This window comes from Hemiscyllium ocellatum, chromosome 29 (genome assembly GCF_020745735.1).
Source record: "Hemiscyllium ocellatum isolate sHemOce1 chromosome 29, sHemOce1.pat.X.cur, whole genome shotgun sequence".
NCBI classification, from domain to species: Eukaryota; Metazoa; Chordata; class Chondrichthyes; order Orectolobiformes; family Hemiscylliidae; genus Hemiscyllium; species Hemiscyllium ocellatum.
The window spans coordinates 22715136-22729873 of record NC_083429.1 but is presented as its reverse complement, the minus strand read 5'-3'; the positions used below and the strand labels follow the sequence as shown (position 1 = coordinate 22729873).

The 14738-nt window shown below is 40.5% G+C and overlaps 1 protein-coding gene across 2 annotated transcripts in view; it reads left to right on the top strand.

Annotated features, from left to right (window-relative positions):
- chek1 (checkpoint kinase 1) overlaps nucleotides 1-14738 on the top strand; it is a 38232-nt gene that overhangs the window by 3484 nt on the left and 20010 nt on the right. Inside the window, exons 4-7 of one of the 2 annotated variants that reach the window (XM_060846894.1) lie at nucleotides 5000-5064; nucleotides 6307-6376; nucleotides 11020-11208; nucleotides 13488-13592. In XM_060846894.1, coding sequence (XP_060702877.1) covers nucleotides 5000-5064; nucleotides 6307-6376; nucleotides 11020-11208; nucleotides 13488-13592 — 429 coding nt within the window. The remainder of the gene's footprint in view (nucleotides 1-4999; nucleotides 5065-6306; nucleotides 6377-11019; nucleotides 11209-13487; nucleotides 13593-14738) is intronic. The other variant, XM_060846895.1, reaches the window with a different exon arrangement.

The following is a 14738-nucleotide window of genomic DNA, read 5'->3' as shown; positions in this document are numbered from 1 at the left end:
TTTGATGACTTTCCCCCTCTGCATCTTGGACCCAGGCATCTGGTTGTGCAGTGGTAAAAGTTGGAGGTACATAAGAAGTCAAACAGTTGTATAGGTATCTTGGAGAAAGTTAAAGAAATAGGGAGGAGTGAGGCCAGGGAGGGATTTGAAAACAAGGAAGAAATATTGAAGAAACAAGTGCCCAGTATAGCTCAGAAAACAGAGGTTTTCAGTGAATGGAATTTGACGTGAGATGGGATAAAAGCACCAACATTTTAAATTGGCTCAAGTTTACGGAGTGCAAATGATGGGCTGATGGCTAGGAGAATGTCAGAATAGTCAAATTTGGAGATAATGAGGCATAGGAGACAGAGTATTTTATAATTGATATCAAACTGGTAAATTTTACATGCTGGCTTATGTACAATGTTGAAGCTATTTCAATTTTCCAGTAAGTGTTTGCTTGTTGAGACCATCTGGATAAAAATGCAGTGATTGAGCTATTCAAAGTTTTGTGGACAATAAGGTCTGGAATTTTCTTGCTCTTCACTTCACACTTTCATCTCCTTCCTTCAAGCTGCTCCTTAAAACCTGCGTCTTTGTTCAAGTTTTGTTGCTTATCCTAATTTTACCTTCTGCTGCGCAGTTGTGCATTTTCTTTGCATACGTTTGCAGTATGAACACTGCTGAATTGCATTTCCACAGAATTTTCATAACGCTGTCAGTGTTGGACCAGACATGAGGCAGTAGCTGAGTTAGCTAAAGCCTTTGATGCCATAACAAGCTACTGCTTCAGTTCCAGTGTAGGTTTCCTGCTGGTGAATGATGTCAATGGAGTGTTGGGTAGCAGGATATCGAGTCAGGTTTTGCTTGGCAGCTAGCAAGCTCTCAATATTAAGTTGTAAGATTTGCAGAGACTGCTCAATTGCCAAGATGTCTCAGTGTGGAGGTACCACTGGTAATCAGGCAGAGATGCTCTTTAAGAATTCTTTTAACTTTCTCTTGGAATTCAGATTTCTGTTAGAATAGTTTACATGTTTGGGGATGCCTGTTTGATGATGCTCCTGCAAACTTCAGTGAGATGTTTTACTCTAATAAAGGTGCAAGGTGAATGTAATTTGTTATTGTCATCTTGGAGTCAATCTACTATCTGTGCTGAGACAGCTAATCTGAACTGGGACAGTAAGATGTACCATGATTGACCTCAGTTCTTTGTATTTTTTCAGTTTTGTGCATTTTTGACCTTGCTTACTCAGCCAGACTTAACAGTCACAAGTTTTAGTTTATCCCATTAGCTGATTAAGTGAATCTTCCATGTGTGCTGTTTCTCAACAGCAGTCTTGGGGAACATTATGATGCTACAGTCTAAGCAAGGGCTGGAGAATGCAATTTAAGTTAAACGGTTAATACTAATGTGCAGCGAAGTGCTTTAATTTTGGCATGAGTATTTTTCACTCTTTGACAACTTATAGTTGAAAAATAAGATAAAAGGATTGAAAAGTAGGGAAGTTCTGCTAAATCTCTATTGAACTTTGGTTATGCCACACTGTACTGTACTGTCTGTCACCATCTTTATATAAAGGGTTTAGAGGTACTGGAGAGGGTGGAGAGTAAACTTCCCAGTGTGAAATCTGAAATAAATGGATGTTTCTATTGAAAGATTGGTCTCTCCTTATGTGGGGGTTTGTGGAAATTAGGTTGAGGGCTGACTTATTGGAGATATTTAAGCTTTTCATAGAGTGATTACAGAGATAATTTCCTCTTGTGAGGAAGGGCATAACTAGAGCCATCAATATAAAGTAGTCTAAAAAAAAAATCCAGTGAGGAATTCAAAAGAAACTTTTCCCATCCAGCAGTGAGTTTGTAAAACTGGCTACCTCCGACAGTAGTTGAAGGGAATGTTATGTGTGTTTAAGAGGAAACTAGTCAATTAAATCAGGGTAAAGGCAACAGAATATAAGAACTAGGACCAGGAATAGACCATGTGGTCCTTCAAGCCTGTTCTGCCATTTAATAAGATCATGGCTAATCTGACTCAGATCCACTTACCCACGTTCTCACCATATCCCTTAATTCCTTTATTGTTCAAAAAAAACCTTAGCTTTAAAAAGGTTTACTGAAATAGCATCAACTACTTCACTGGGCAGGGAATTCCATAGATAAATAGCCCTTTAGGTGAAGAAGTTCCTTCTCAATTCATTCCTAAATCTGCTCCCTAGGATATCTGGTTGGCATGGACAAGTTGGACCGAAGGGTCTGTTTCCGTGCTGTACATCTCTATGACTCAAATTTTGAGGCTATGCCCACTTGTCTTCGCTTCACCTGCCAGTGGAAACATCCTCTCTACTTCTATCTTGTCTATTCCCTTCATAATTTTATATGTTTCTATAAGATACCCCCTCAATCGTCTGAATTCCAATTAATATAATCCCCAATCTATTCAGACTCTCCTCATAAGCCATCCCCTCCCTCAACTCTGGAATCAACCTAGTGAACCTCTATCTGCACTCCCTCCAGTGCCAGTACATCCTTTCTCAAGTAAGCAGACCAAAACTGCACGCAGTACTTCAGGTGCGGCATCACCAGTACCCTGTACAGCTGCAACATAACCACTCTGCTTTTAAACTCAATCCCTTTAGCAATCAAGGATAAAATTCCATTTGCCTTCCTAATTATTTGTATCTGCAAACCAACCTTCTGTTATTCATGCACAAGGACACCCAGGTCTGTCTGAATAGCAGCATGTTGCAACTTGTTACCATTCAAAATAATCCTTTTTACTGTTATTCCTACCAAAATATATGACATCACATTTATTTACATTGTATTCTATTTGCCAGACCTTTGCCCACTTAATGTATCTATGTTCCTCTACGCATTTTGCACTGCAATTTATCTTAGTGTCATCATGTAGACTTTGACACGCTGCAACATGTTCCCCAACTCTAAATCATCTATTTAAATTGTAAATAATTGTAGTCCCAACACCAATCCCTGAGGCACACCAGTAGTCACTGATTGCTAACCAGAATAGCATTCACGTATCCCCACTCTTTGCTTCCTGTTAGTCACCAATCCTCTATCCATGCTAATTCTTTACCCGTAACACCATGCATCTTTACCTTATTTAGCAGCCTCTTGTGCGGTACCTTGTCAAAGGCCTTTTGAAAATCTAGGTACACCACATCCACTGAGTCCCCATTTTCCACTTTGCTTGTAATGTCTTCATAGAATTCCAAAAGATTTGTCAAGCATGACCTGCCCTTCATGAACCCATGCTGCATCTGCCAAACGGGACAATTTACATCAAGATGCCTTGCTTTGTTCCTTGATAATAGACTCAAGCCTCTTTCCACTACAGAGGTTAAGCTGTCGAGTCTATAACTCCCCATCTTTTGTCTACTTTTCTTTTTAAACAGTGATGTCACATTTGTTGTTTTCCAATCTCCTGGGACTGCCCAATAGTCCAGTGAATTTTGGAAAAGTTCCACCAGTGCACCTGCTATTTCCCCGCCATCTCTTTTAGTACCGGCATTCCATCAGGGCCAGAAGACTTATCAATCCTTAGCACCATTAGCTTGCCCAACACTACCTCTTCCGTAATAATGATTGTTTTCAAGTCCTCACTTACCTTCGTCTCCTTATCAATTACTGGCATGATATTAGTGTCCTCCACTGTGAAGACAAGCGCAAAATACCTGTTCAATGCCTCAGCCCTTTCATCATATCCCATAACTAAATTCCCCTTCTCATCCTCTAAAGACAATATTTATTTTAACGACTCCTTTTCGTTTTATATATTAATAGAAACTTTTGCTATCTGTCTTTATATTCTGTGCTAGTTTTTTCTGATATTCTATCTTATTTTTCTTTATAGCTCTTTTTGTATCTTTCTGTTGACCTTTAACGTTTTCCCAATCTTATAGTTTCCAGCTGTTCTTGGCCACTTTCAATTTAATAGCCTTCCTTATTTCTGAGACACACCATGGCAGATTACTCTTTTCTTACCATCCTTCCTTTTGACTGGAATATACTTTTGCTGAGCACTTTGAAAAATTGCATTGAAAGTCCTCCACTGCTCGTCACCTGTCCCACCATAAAAATCTTTGTTTCCAATCTACTTTAGCCAAGTCCTCCCTCATTCTATTGTAGTCCCCTTGTTCAAGCACAGGGCCCTAGTATTGGATTCTATCTTCACACTCTCCATCTGTATTCTAAATTCAACCAGACTGTGATCACTCCTTCCAAGAGGATCCCTAACTATGAGGTAATTAATTATTCCTCTCTCATTTCACAGGACCAGACCTTGCTCCCTCGTCTGTTCCATTACCTACTGGTTATCATAGAATCGTAGAACCCCTTCAGTCTGGAAACGGATCGTTCAGTCCAACGGGTCCACACCGACCCTCTGAAGAGCATCCCACCCAGACTCATTTCCCTACCCTATAACCCTACATTTCCCGTGGCTAACCCACCTAGTCTACACATCGCTGAACACTCTGGCAAATCTGGCATGGCCTGTCAGACCTAACTTGCACATCTTTGCACTGTGGGAGGAAAGGAGAAGGTCAGGACTCCAGGTTCTGGAGATCGGAGTCGAACAGTGTGCTGCTGGAAAAGCACAGCCAGTCAGGCAGCACCCAAGGACCAGGAGAGTCAATGCTTTGAGCATGAGCTCTTCATCAGGAAGATCCTTGGAAGCTGCCTAATTGGCTGTGCTTTTCCAGCACCACACTTTTCGACGACTGTGGGCAGAAACTGGAACACGCAGCGGAAACCCATACATACACATGGGGAAACGTGCAAACTCCAGTAGCCCATGGGTGGAATTGAACCCACGTCCTTGGTGCTGTGAGGCAGCAGTGCTAACCACTGGCCCACCATGCGGCATTTTCAGTAAGTCTAACCGCAGTCATGAGATGGTTGGGCCAAATGATCTGTTTTCTGTGCTCTCTAGCCTGTGTAATTCCTAGGTAATAGCAGATTAATGCTGTGACTGATTTGGTTTGTATTCCTGTAGAACCTGATGTGGGTATGCCTGAAGTGGATGCTCATAGATTTTTCCTGCAGCTGATAGCAGGAGTGGTAAGTATCATTAATTCTTCATTGAAGAGAGATTTGTCCATCACCACACTGTCTGGTTAAATATGTTCTTGTGCAGTTTCCTCTTTGAGTCCACTCCCAAATAAAACATTTTGCTGTGGAAGCCCCTATAGGTCCAAGCTAAGTCTACTATTGTGTGTGATTCATGAAAAATTCTTTGTTTGCAATTGACAGCCCTTATTTATTTCTTTTGCTGAAAATGTTGATGTCTCTATTACGTACTTCCTACTCTTACCCTAATCTGATAAGTTAAATCAACTTTGGTTTCGAATTTCTAACTACTTTGAACATTCTGATGAAAGGTTATTGACCTGAAACAATTATTCTGTTTCTCTTTCCAATGAAGCTGTTTCTTCAGCATTCTCTGTTGTTAATTCAAGATTTCCAGTATCTGCAGTATTTTGTCATAGTATCATAGAATCCCTACAGTGTGGAAACAGGCCCTTCGGCCTGACAAGTCCACACCAACCCTCCAGAGTAAGCCACCCAGACCCATTCCCCTGCCCTATTGCTCTACATTTACCCCAGACTAATTCACTTAATCTGCACATCTTTGTGGTTGTGGGAGGAAACTGTAGCACCTGGAAAAAGCACACGCAGACACGGGGAAAGAAGTGCAAACTTCACGCAGACAGTTGCCCAAGGCTGGAATCGAACCCGGGTCCCTGGTGTGTGAGGCAGCAGTGCTAACCACTGTGCCGCCCTAACACCTTCTAATACTTGAGCTTCTAACACTAATTCTTTGTCTTTTTGGAATTATATATTAAAAAAATGCTTGAAACTAATTGTGTTAACTAACAGGGGCATGCTACAGCAATTTTCCTCTTGCAGCATTGGACAGTGTAACTAAAGGTGGATTGTGTAATGCTTACGTTCTTAGACATATATTGTCTCAATGAGCTTTGTCTGCCAAAATTTGGTTTGTTCACCAACCAAGGCTTTAAAATACCAAGACTACCATATTCTATTTTAATTAATTGAGAAACACCAAAATATCCATTGGAAGTCATGCTTGAAGCCAAAGCAAAGTAGTTACACTGTAACCAGAGGTCTTAAGCACTCACTCAATAGCCACTTCTGACCTATTAGCTGTGCTAAACCTGTTGTGTTTGGATTTGTAGTTCTCACTTCAGTCTGTCATCACATTGTATTTTATGAGCCTGGAGATTTAGAAGAAGTTGTAAAGTAATTCTGTTTAAAAGCTTCTATCTTTCTTCTTCCTAGGAATACCTTCATAGTATTGGAATTACTCATAGGGACATCAAGCCAGAAAATCTGCTGCTCGATGATCGAGGTATAGTACAGCAATACTGGTCTGTTCATCTTTCATTATGAAGGAGGCACAAAAGCCAACCATTCTGATGGGGATGAGTTGGTCGGTCAGTTTAATTGTTAGCCAGGTATTACGTTAGGTTCTTAATCTCCGACTTTTCCTATGTAACTACTAAACTAAGCAAGACATGCTGTTTTCAGAGTTAAATGGATACTTCTGGCAGGGGAAATGTCCAATAGCCACTTCAGTTTCTCAGGGAAGTCCTTGGGAGTCTACCACATTTAGGATTCTACGACTCCTGTCTATGCTGCAGAAACCATTGTCTGGTTGTCAGAATATCCAGGCCAAATGTGTAACAAGTCATGATAGCCAGATTTATACCAGCTGAGAAAGGCCTTAGTCCTATGCTGTGTGAAGTTTATTAAGCTTGAAAACAATAGGACGTGGGATGAGACACTTACAACCACTAGGTAAGAGTCTTCTGTTGGACCCCTTCCTTCAGTGCTGTTGCTCCGGTCTGTACTTTCTGGGACCACTTGGAGTAGGAGTCGAACTCTGAACTTAATGACCATAAGACAAAAGATGTGTCCCTTACATAAAGAGCAATTGGGAATGGGTAATAAATGTTGGCCTAGTTATCAATGCTCAAATCCCATGAACGAATAAAAGATAAAACTGTAAAAGATGACTGTAGCTACATTTGTTTTTAAGCATCTGTCTACTCCCTACTCCCAGTTGATTTGATTTTCTATTTAGATGATAAACAATACCCTCTTCAAGATTGAATTAAACAATTAAGAAAGTTGACCCAGGAAAAGCTGGTTCTTGGATGACCTTTAGTGTTTTGAGGCATGCTGACTATGATGACCTTCTCTGATACTGAGTTATCAGAATTTCAGGATGAAGGAACAGTTGGCCTCAAAGCCTGTGAGTGAGGAGTATAGAATCAATCAGTGTTCCTGTCCCGGTTACTGTTCATGCTTTTCTATTTTTGCAAAATAGTCGTTGTACAAAGTCTTGGACTTGTCTACAGCTTCCTCACTCTTCAATTTCTGATATTGAGGATGATCATTTTAGTGTGGAGCTAATGGGCTCCTGGTTCTTATGCACAGCTATATTAGTGCTTTCAGATGATAGAGGATTGCAGCATGAATAGGTGCCCTTTGGCCCTTTACATTCTAGTTGGTCATCAGGCAACTATCTCTCATTCCATTTCCCATCACTAGGCCTACGGCCTTGGATGGTATTTCAAGTGTTTAACTAAATATTTAAATGTTGTGATGATTGCAACCTTTATGCCCTTTGCACAGAAAATTGCAGATGCCTGCTACCCTCTTTTCTTAAATGCCTTCCAAGCCTCTTGCCCCTTACCTTAAAATCAATGTCAACTCTAAAATGGGAATAGTTTATTCCTGTCTATGTCCCTCATCATTTTTAGACCTTAATCAGGTGACCTGAATGGAAACAAAAATGATTTGCAGCCTATTTGTTGGTCTGCAGTAACTTATGGTTTACTGCATAATGACATGATGGAAAAGAGTAGAAATTTTTTTTGGCAATTTTCACAACTTTTCATTGCCTTCTCTTCTGAATCTGGTGTTTGACTAGGATTGCTGTGAGGGGTGATAAAGTCTATCAGTTACTACAGATACATCTGGCTGTAGAGAATGCACTCATTGATTGGACGAGTGTTACTTATTATGAACAAGATATGTTTTCTCATTTCACTAAGAGACTTTGTGAAATCCCTTGGTGGTCATACCTACCCAGTGGCGTAACCTAAGTTTATTCCGGTGGTGATGTTGTCCTGTCCTGACTTGAAGTATTTCCTTACTTTGCACAGACAGGTTGAATGATTTCCTGCAAATAAGTTCCTACTCCCTTCCCATATTGACTAAACATCACCTACTTAAACTTGATTTGACCCTTGGCTAAACCACACTCTAGCTATGTTGGGTTCTGCTTGCCATATTATAAACAAAAGAGACAGTGGAGGGGGGACACACAAGATTTACAAGATTGTAAATCATCTTATCAGGAAAAAATATTCAGGCTGACTGTCTTTCTCTCTTGAGAAAAGAGAAACAAATTACCTCATAAAGGTCTTTAAAATTATGAAGCACAGGTTGTTCTGCTATAACGCACGTTATTCTTAATGCAAATTCACTGTAATGCAATTGATGAACTGGGGACACTGTTTCTATAGCACAAATGTTTAAAGCGTGTATTGGTTATAATGTGATTCCTGCCCCAGTAGTTTAAAAGGTGCTGCTGTTACATGATTTTCTAAGAACACGGGATTGCAAAAGAACAGAACTACCATGTTATAGCAGAACTGACTGCGCTTAAAGAGTGGTGGTTTCCTTGAGTGTAGCAGAACAGAACCAGAGGTTATCAGTATAAAATTGTCACCAAGAAATCATGAAGGGAGTTGGTAAGAAACCTGTTTATTTAAGACTGTTAAGACTGGATTTTGCTATCACAGGAACTGGTTGAGGTGAATGGTATACGTGCACTTGAAACAAACCAGACAAGGCCATTAGGCAAAAGGGAATAGAGGCCAATGCTGATGTACATTTTTAGGGTATGTGCATACGTTGCTAGTATTAACTTTTGGGATCAATGGCCTGTTGTTATGCTATTTATGGAATGTTTGTTTTTATTCATTTGTGGGATGTAGGCTTCATTCACTGGGCCAGCGTTTATTGCCCATCCTCATGGTCCTTGAGTGAGTGTTCTGTTGATGTGCTACAGTCTATTTCGTGTAGATCTGCCCACAATTCTGCTGAAAAGGGAGTTCCAGAATTTTGACCCAGCAAAATAGTAGGAATGGTGATCTGTGTCTAAGTCAGGATAGTGAGTGGCTTGGAAGAAAAGTTGCAGGTAATGGTTTTTTAGATTAGATTAGATTAGATTAGATTACTTACAGTGTGGAAACAGGCCCTTCGGCCCAACAAGTCCACACCGACCCGCCGAAGCGCAACCCACCCATACCCCTACATTTACCCCTTACCTAACACTACGGGCAATTTAGCATGGCCAATTCACCTGACCCGCACATCTTTGGACTGTGGGAGGAAACCGGAGCACCCGGAGGAAACCCACGCAGACACGGGGAGAATGTGCAAACTCCACACAGTCAGTCGCCTGAGTTGGGAATTGAACCCGGGTCTCAGGTGCTGTGAGGCAGCAGTGCTAACCACTGTGCCACCATGCCCCCCACTATGTGCTCATATATCTACTGCTGCCTTTGTCCTTCTGCATAATAATCTTTGTGGGTTTTGAAGATATTGTCTAAGGAGCCTTGATGAATTTCTGCAGTGCACCTTGTAGCTGCAATTGGGGGAATAATTCATCACAATTCTGACTTGTGCTTTGTAGAATATGAACAGACTTTGGGAAGTCAGGAGGTGAGCTCATCATTGTATGATTCATCGACTCTAGCCTGCTCTTGTAGCCTCACCACTTCAGTTCAGTTTCTGGTCATGATAGCCTCCAGGTTATTGGTAACGTGGCATTCAGTGATGGTAATGGCATTAAATGTTAATGATGGTTAAATTCTCCTTTGTTGGCAATGCTCATTGCCTGACATTGTCTGGAGCAAGTGTTGTTACTTGTCCACCCAAACCTGGATATTGACCGGATCTTGCTGCATTTGAACATGGATTGCTTCAGTGTTTGAGGACTCCCGAATGGTACTGAACATTTTGCAGTCATCAGCGTACCTCCCAATTTCTGACCTCATGATGGAGAGTAAGTCTTTGATGAAGCAGCTAAAGTTAGTTGAGCTGAGGATACTACCTGAGGAACCCCTGCAATGATGTTCTGAAGCTAAGATGACTGACCTCCAACAACTGCAATCAGTATATTCCTTTTTGCCAGGTATAATTTAACCAGCAAAGTTTTTGGTTCCCATTGACTCCAGTTTTACTCAGACTTCTTGATGGCACGCTTGTTGTCAAGAGCAGAAATTCGATATAAACCTGAGCTTACCTTGGCTTAATATTTAAAATTTTATTTTTCCTTCCAGTTCCTACTTCCAGCTTTGTTTTGCCCCAAACCCCATCATAAAAGTTTATGTGCACACATTCATTACCAAAAAAATTGGTGGAGGCAGGTGGTGGTTCATGTTCAATGAATGAAACTAGATGTAAGCAATGTGCACATGCTCCCTGATTTCCTGCTGCCCATAAACTGAGAAACCGCTCACTTCACGCCATGTCTTGTTTATATTGTCAAACAAGCAGACTTGTTGAGTAGAAGGAAGTCTTTACCTTGGATCAATGCAAGAAAAATTTGACCTGTATTTACTTTCCTTTTTGGAGCTCTGTACCAAGAATAGCAGAGTAGGCTCAACAGACCAAATGGTCTACTCCTGCTCCTGTTTCTTCTTGTGAAAGTAGCCCTGGTTCACAGATCAGCGTATCACTGACGCTCAGTTGGAGAGCCATAAACTGCAACTTTTGCAATCATTGGGAAGTTAGGTTTTAGCAGTGTCAGTGAGGTGTTGCTCAGCTGTTATTGACTGTGTGGCCAATGTCAGAGAATCCTGCAAATCTGCCACTATATACACAAACCATGTAAAAACGCTTTATTGTTATTATGCCAATGTCCTTGACTTGATGTATAGCATCTCTAGCCATTTGTTTTTATTTCTCTTCTAGATAACCTAAAGCTTTCTGATTTTGGCTTGGCGACTGTATACAGGCACAATGGCCGTGAGAGGTTACTAAATAAAATGTGTGGCACTCTACCGTATGTTGCTCCTGAGTTGCTGAGGAGGAAAGAGTTCCGAGCAGAGCCTGTAGATATCTGGTCGTGTGGAATTGTTCTCGTTGCAATGCTGGCTGGAGGTTAGTTCAGTCTTTATGCAGAGAGATTGGGAAGGGTTTATCGTGGTTGTTTAAGATCGTGGGGCTCAGAACTGTCTGTCTCTCCATGTCTGCCTTTCTCACCCACCCCTTCTCCCTTTCTTTCTTTCCCCTCTCTCTCTCTGGATGTTGGTCTTGTCCCTTCTCAGTCTGTCTGATATCCTATAACTGCTCTGCAATTGACTAGTTAGATCACAAATGTTGAACATTACTTTGCCTCTGTTAGCACACTGATTGCTGTTCTCACATTGCTGTTTGTTGCAGTCCCCCAGCGCTGACACTTCGGAGTGAACTTTGTAAGTGCAGGTAGTCTATTTCACATCAGAGAGTTTTCAAGTTATAGTTTTCAATCTTTACTGACATAGCTCACCGTGTTTCTTTCCCACAACTTTTGTGCAATAGTGGAAGGCAGTGACAGAGTAAGAATAGGAATCTGAGAATCTAGAAGCTGAGAAAGTGGTAAACTGGGAATCAAGAATGCCAAGCTGGTGTTCTTGGATATAGATTTGAATCCTGCTATTGCAGATGGTGAAATTTCAATTCAATAAAAATCTAGAATAAAAGCTAGCCACATTGTGACTTGTAACCATTGCCTAAGTGCTGTAAAAACCCATTTTATTCACTGGCGTCCTTCATGGAAGGACCTTTGTCCTTACCTAATTTGACCTTGATGTGACTTCAGATTTACAACATTGCAGTTGCCACTTAACTGCCCTCTAATGGCAATTAAGGATGGGCAAAAAAAATGTTGGCTTAGCCAATGGTGTCCTCATCACATGGATGAATTTAAACAAAGAGAGGAGATGCAAGATGATGCATATTTCTGTTTGTGAAATGTGGAAAAGCAAACAGCAAGTGTTTGTGATCCAAAATTTGAACACTTTAATGAATGATTTTGCTTTGTCTTTTTTTGCAACACCACAAGATGCAAATACCAATTCCTGAAGTACTGATTGCATTGGACATCATGTCCACTGACATGAACAATTTTCAATCTGGGGGGAAAATGGAGAGTTGTTTTTGTTTGGTCAGTTGTTGCTATTTGAGTGAGATTTTCTGGATTTTGACACATTGCCAATGAAGAATGTGTGTCCACGTCAGGATGATGTGTCAAGTGGAGGTCATGGTGTTCCTAGATACTGGCTGTCTTTGTCCTCCTGGGTGATAGAGCCACCAGTTTGGGAATTCCTGGCAAAGGAGCTTTGATTAAGTTGCTTTCGTGCTTCGTATAGATGGTACAGATCACTTCCGTGCTGCAGTGCTGGAGGAATGCATGGATGTTTAAGACAATGAAATAAAATCAAAGAACAGCCAATATTGAGAACCTGAAATTAAGAGCTAATGTTTCAAGTAAGGTGTGATTCTTATTCAGAACAGTTCTTAAGTACAGTCATTGGACTCGAAATGTTAACTCTGTTTCTTTCTCCACTGATGCTATCAGAATTGCTGAACTTCTCCAGCACTTTCTGTTTTATTTAAGGCAGCAAATTGGTTGTGAATTCATTGGATTGTTTTGTCCAGCATGGGTGTTGTTCATTTAACTGAGAGATTTTCAAAGCTGCAGTGAGCATTTATTTGGGCAGCTTTCAATTCCACCACGTGTAATTATTGTCCTTTTGAGAAGAGAGAGTAATGATACTTCACTGACATTAGAGGGTGCTAGTGTTCAGAGCGCAGTTTTATTTCTAAGTCAGGGACTGCTGCTTGTTTAGTTTGAGGTGTTTACTGAACAAGGTTGCAGGTGGTGTGAACTTGCATTGATCCAACTGATAGAATTCAAAGTTGTTCAATCTCATATCAAATAGATGTCAAGTTACGACTGTGCTTTTATTTGATTTGCTACCTTTGAAGCTTTTTGTTAAAACAGTTTCCAGATTTTGTGTGAAAGCTATTGTGTAAGTTTTGAGTTCCAAACTTTATGTTGAACAGGATGAAGGTGATCCTGAGTCTTTTTATTTTTTATAGCAAGTATTACAGCAAGGGACCTATTGTGGTTTAGTTTCTTTTTACTGCAGTTAGAATTTTCCACTTTATTTTAAACATAACAACAACTTAACGTAGCAACCTAGAAATTATCCCAAAGGCTAATCAGAAGTTATCCTGAAGTCAAGTGAAAACAATTTGAGCATGTTGCACTTTGAAATGAATAGGCAGGCACAACAATGAAAAATAGAGTGGATTTTCACCCAGAAGATGCTCAATTGTTAGAATGTATTTTTTGGTTGTTGTTCATTTTTGCTGACAGATATTCTATGTTGCAGAGCTACCCTGGGACCAGCCTGTGGATAGTTGTCAGGAGTACTGTGATTGGAATGAGAAGAAACTATACCTAACACCATGGAAAAAGATCGATCCTGTTCCACTGAGTAAGGAAATGATCAGGGATCTGCTCCTTGGACAATCCACAGTCGGGAATATCTCTTGACATATTTAAAGTGGGCAAGCATTGCTGCTTTTTCTAGGTGTTTGTGATTCAGTGAGTAGCACTCTCGCCTTTGAGTCAGAAGGCTGCATGTTCAATTCCTGCTGAGAGATCTGAGCATGTAATTCTGGAGGGACATGTCATTGCAGTGCTGTATTGTCAGAAGTGCTACCTGTTTTCTTATTTACTTGACTGACAAGGCAGGCCAAGGAGTTGCCTTGCTATGTATTTTAAAATCTTTTAAACTGTATTCTATATTGTTAGACTTTTTGTTTGTTTTAGTTTTTCTTTTTATTGTTAAAGGAAATCCATAGTGTTTTGTGTCTCTGTTTCACACCAATTAACAATAAAAAAAAATTCACTCTGGCATCTGATTTGTCCATTAGTGAAATCAGCTGAGATCATGACACCTGTATTATATAATAGTTAGATTCATTTTGCCATGAAGGTTCCTCCTTCTCAACCCCTCCCCTTTTCTGAAGCATGGTGATCCTCAAGTTAAACCATGACCAGCCACACCCTTCTAATGAGAGAGTAGCCCTATAATCCGTGAGAACTATGGTGAATTTGCTTTATTACTCCTTTTAAGTTAAAGGGAGGAAATAAACTTTCCCTGTTAATGGGGAGGTGTGATATCCTAAACATCAGAGCAAGTGAATTGTTTTGAAGTGTTGTCATTATCTCTGGAGGCAAGCCTAGCAACTAAATAGCATAGAACAAGGTTCCTCAAATTGTAATGAAATGATCAGTTTGTCTGCTGATTGAGAGGTGAGTGTTGGTCAGAGCAACAGGACAGCTTCCCTGAACTTTACATTACCTGAAATGGGTTGATTATTAACTTGGGCACTGTCTGTGTAAGATCACACTTCAGTTTGTTGTGAGCAAGTTTTGCTTGACGTTGAACACAAGCGAAATAGTGAACTTCTTAAGCATCTGTTCCCTACGGTGAGCTAAATTTCAAGCTTTGTCCTGTGTAGAAATGACTATTTTTAATTGATCCTTTTCCAGCGTTGGTGCAGGAATCATGAACCCAGTTATGCACCTGTCTTTGTGTCAATGACAAACATGCATTGTTGTTGTAATAATCACC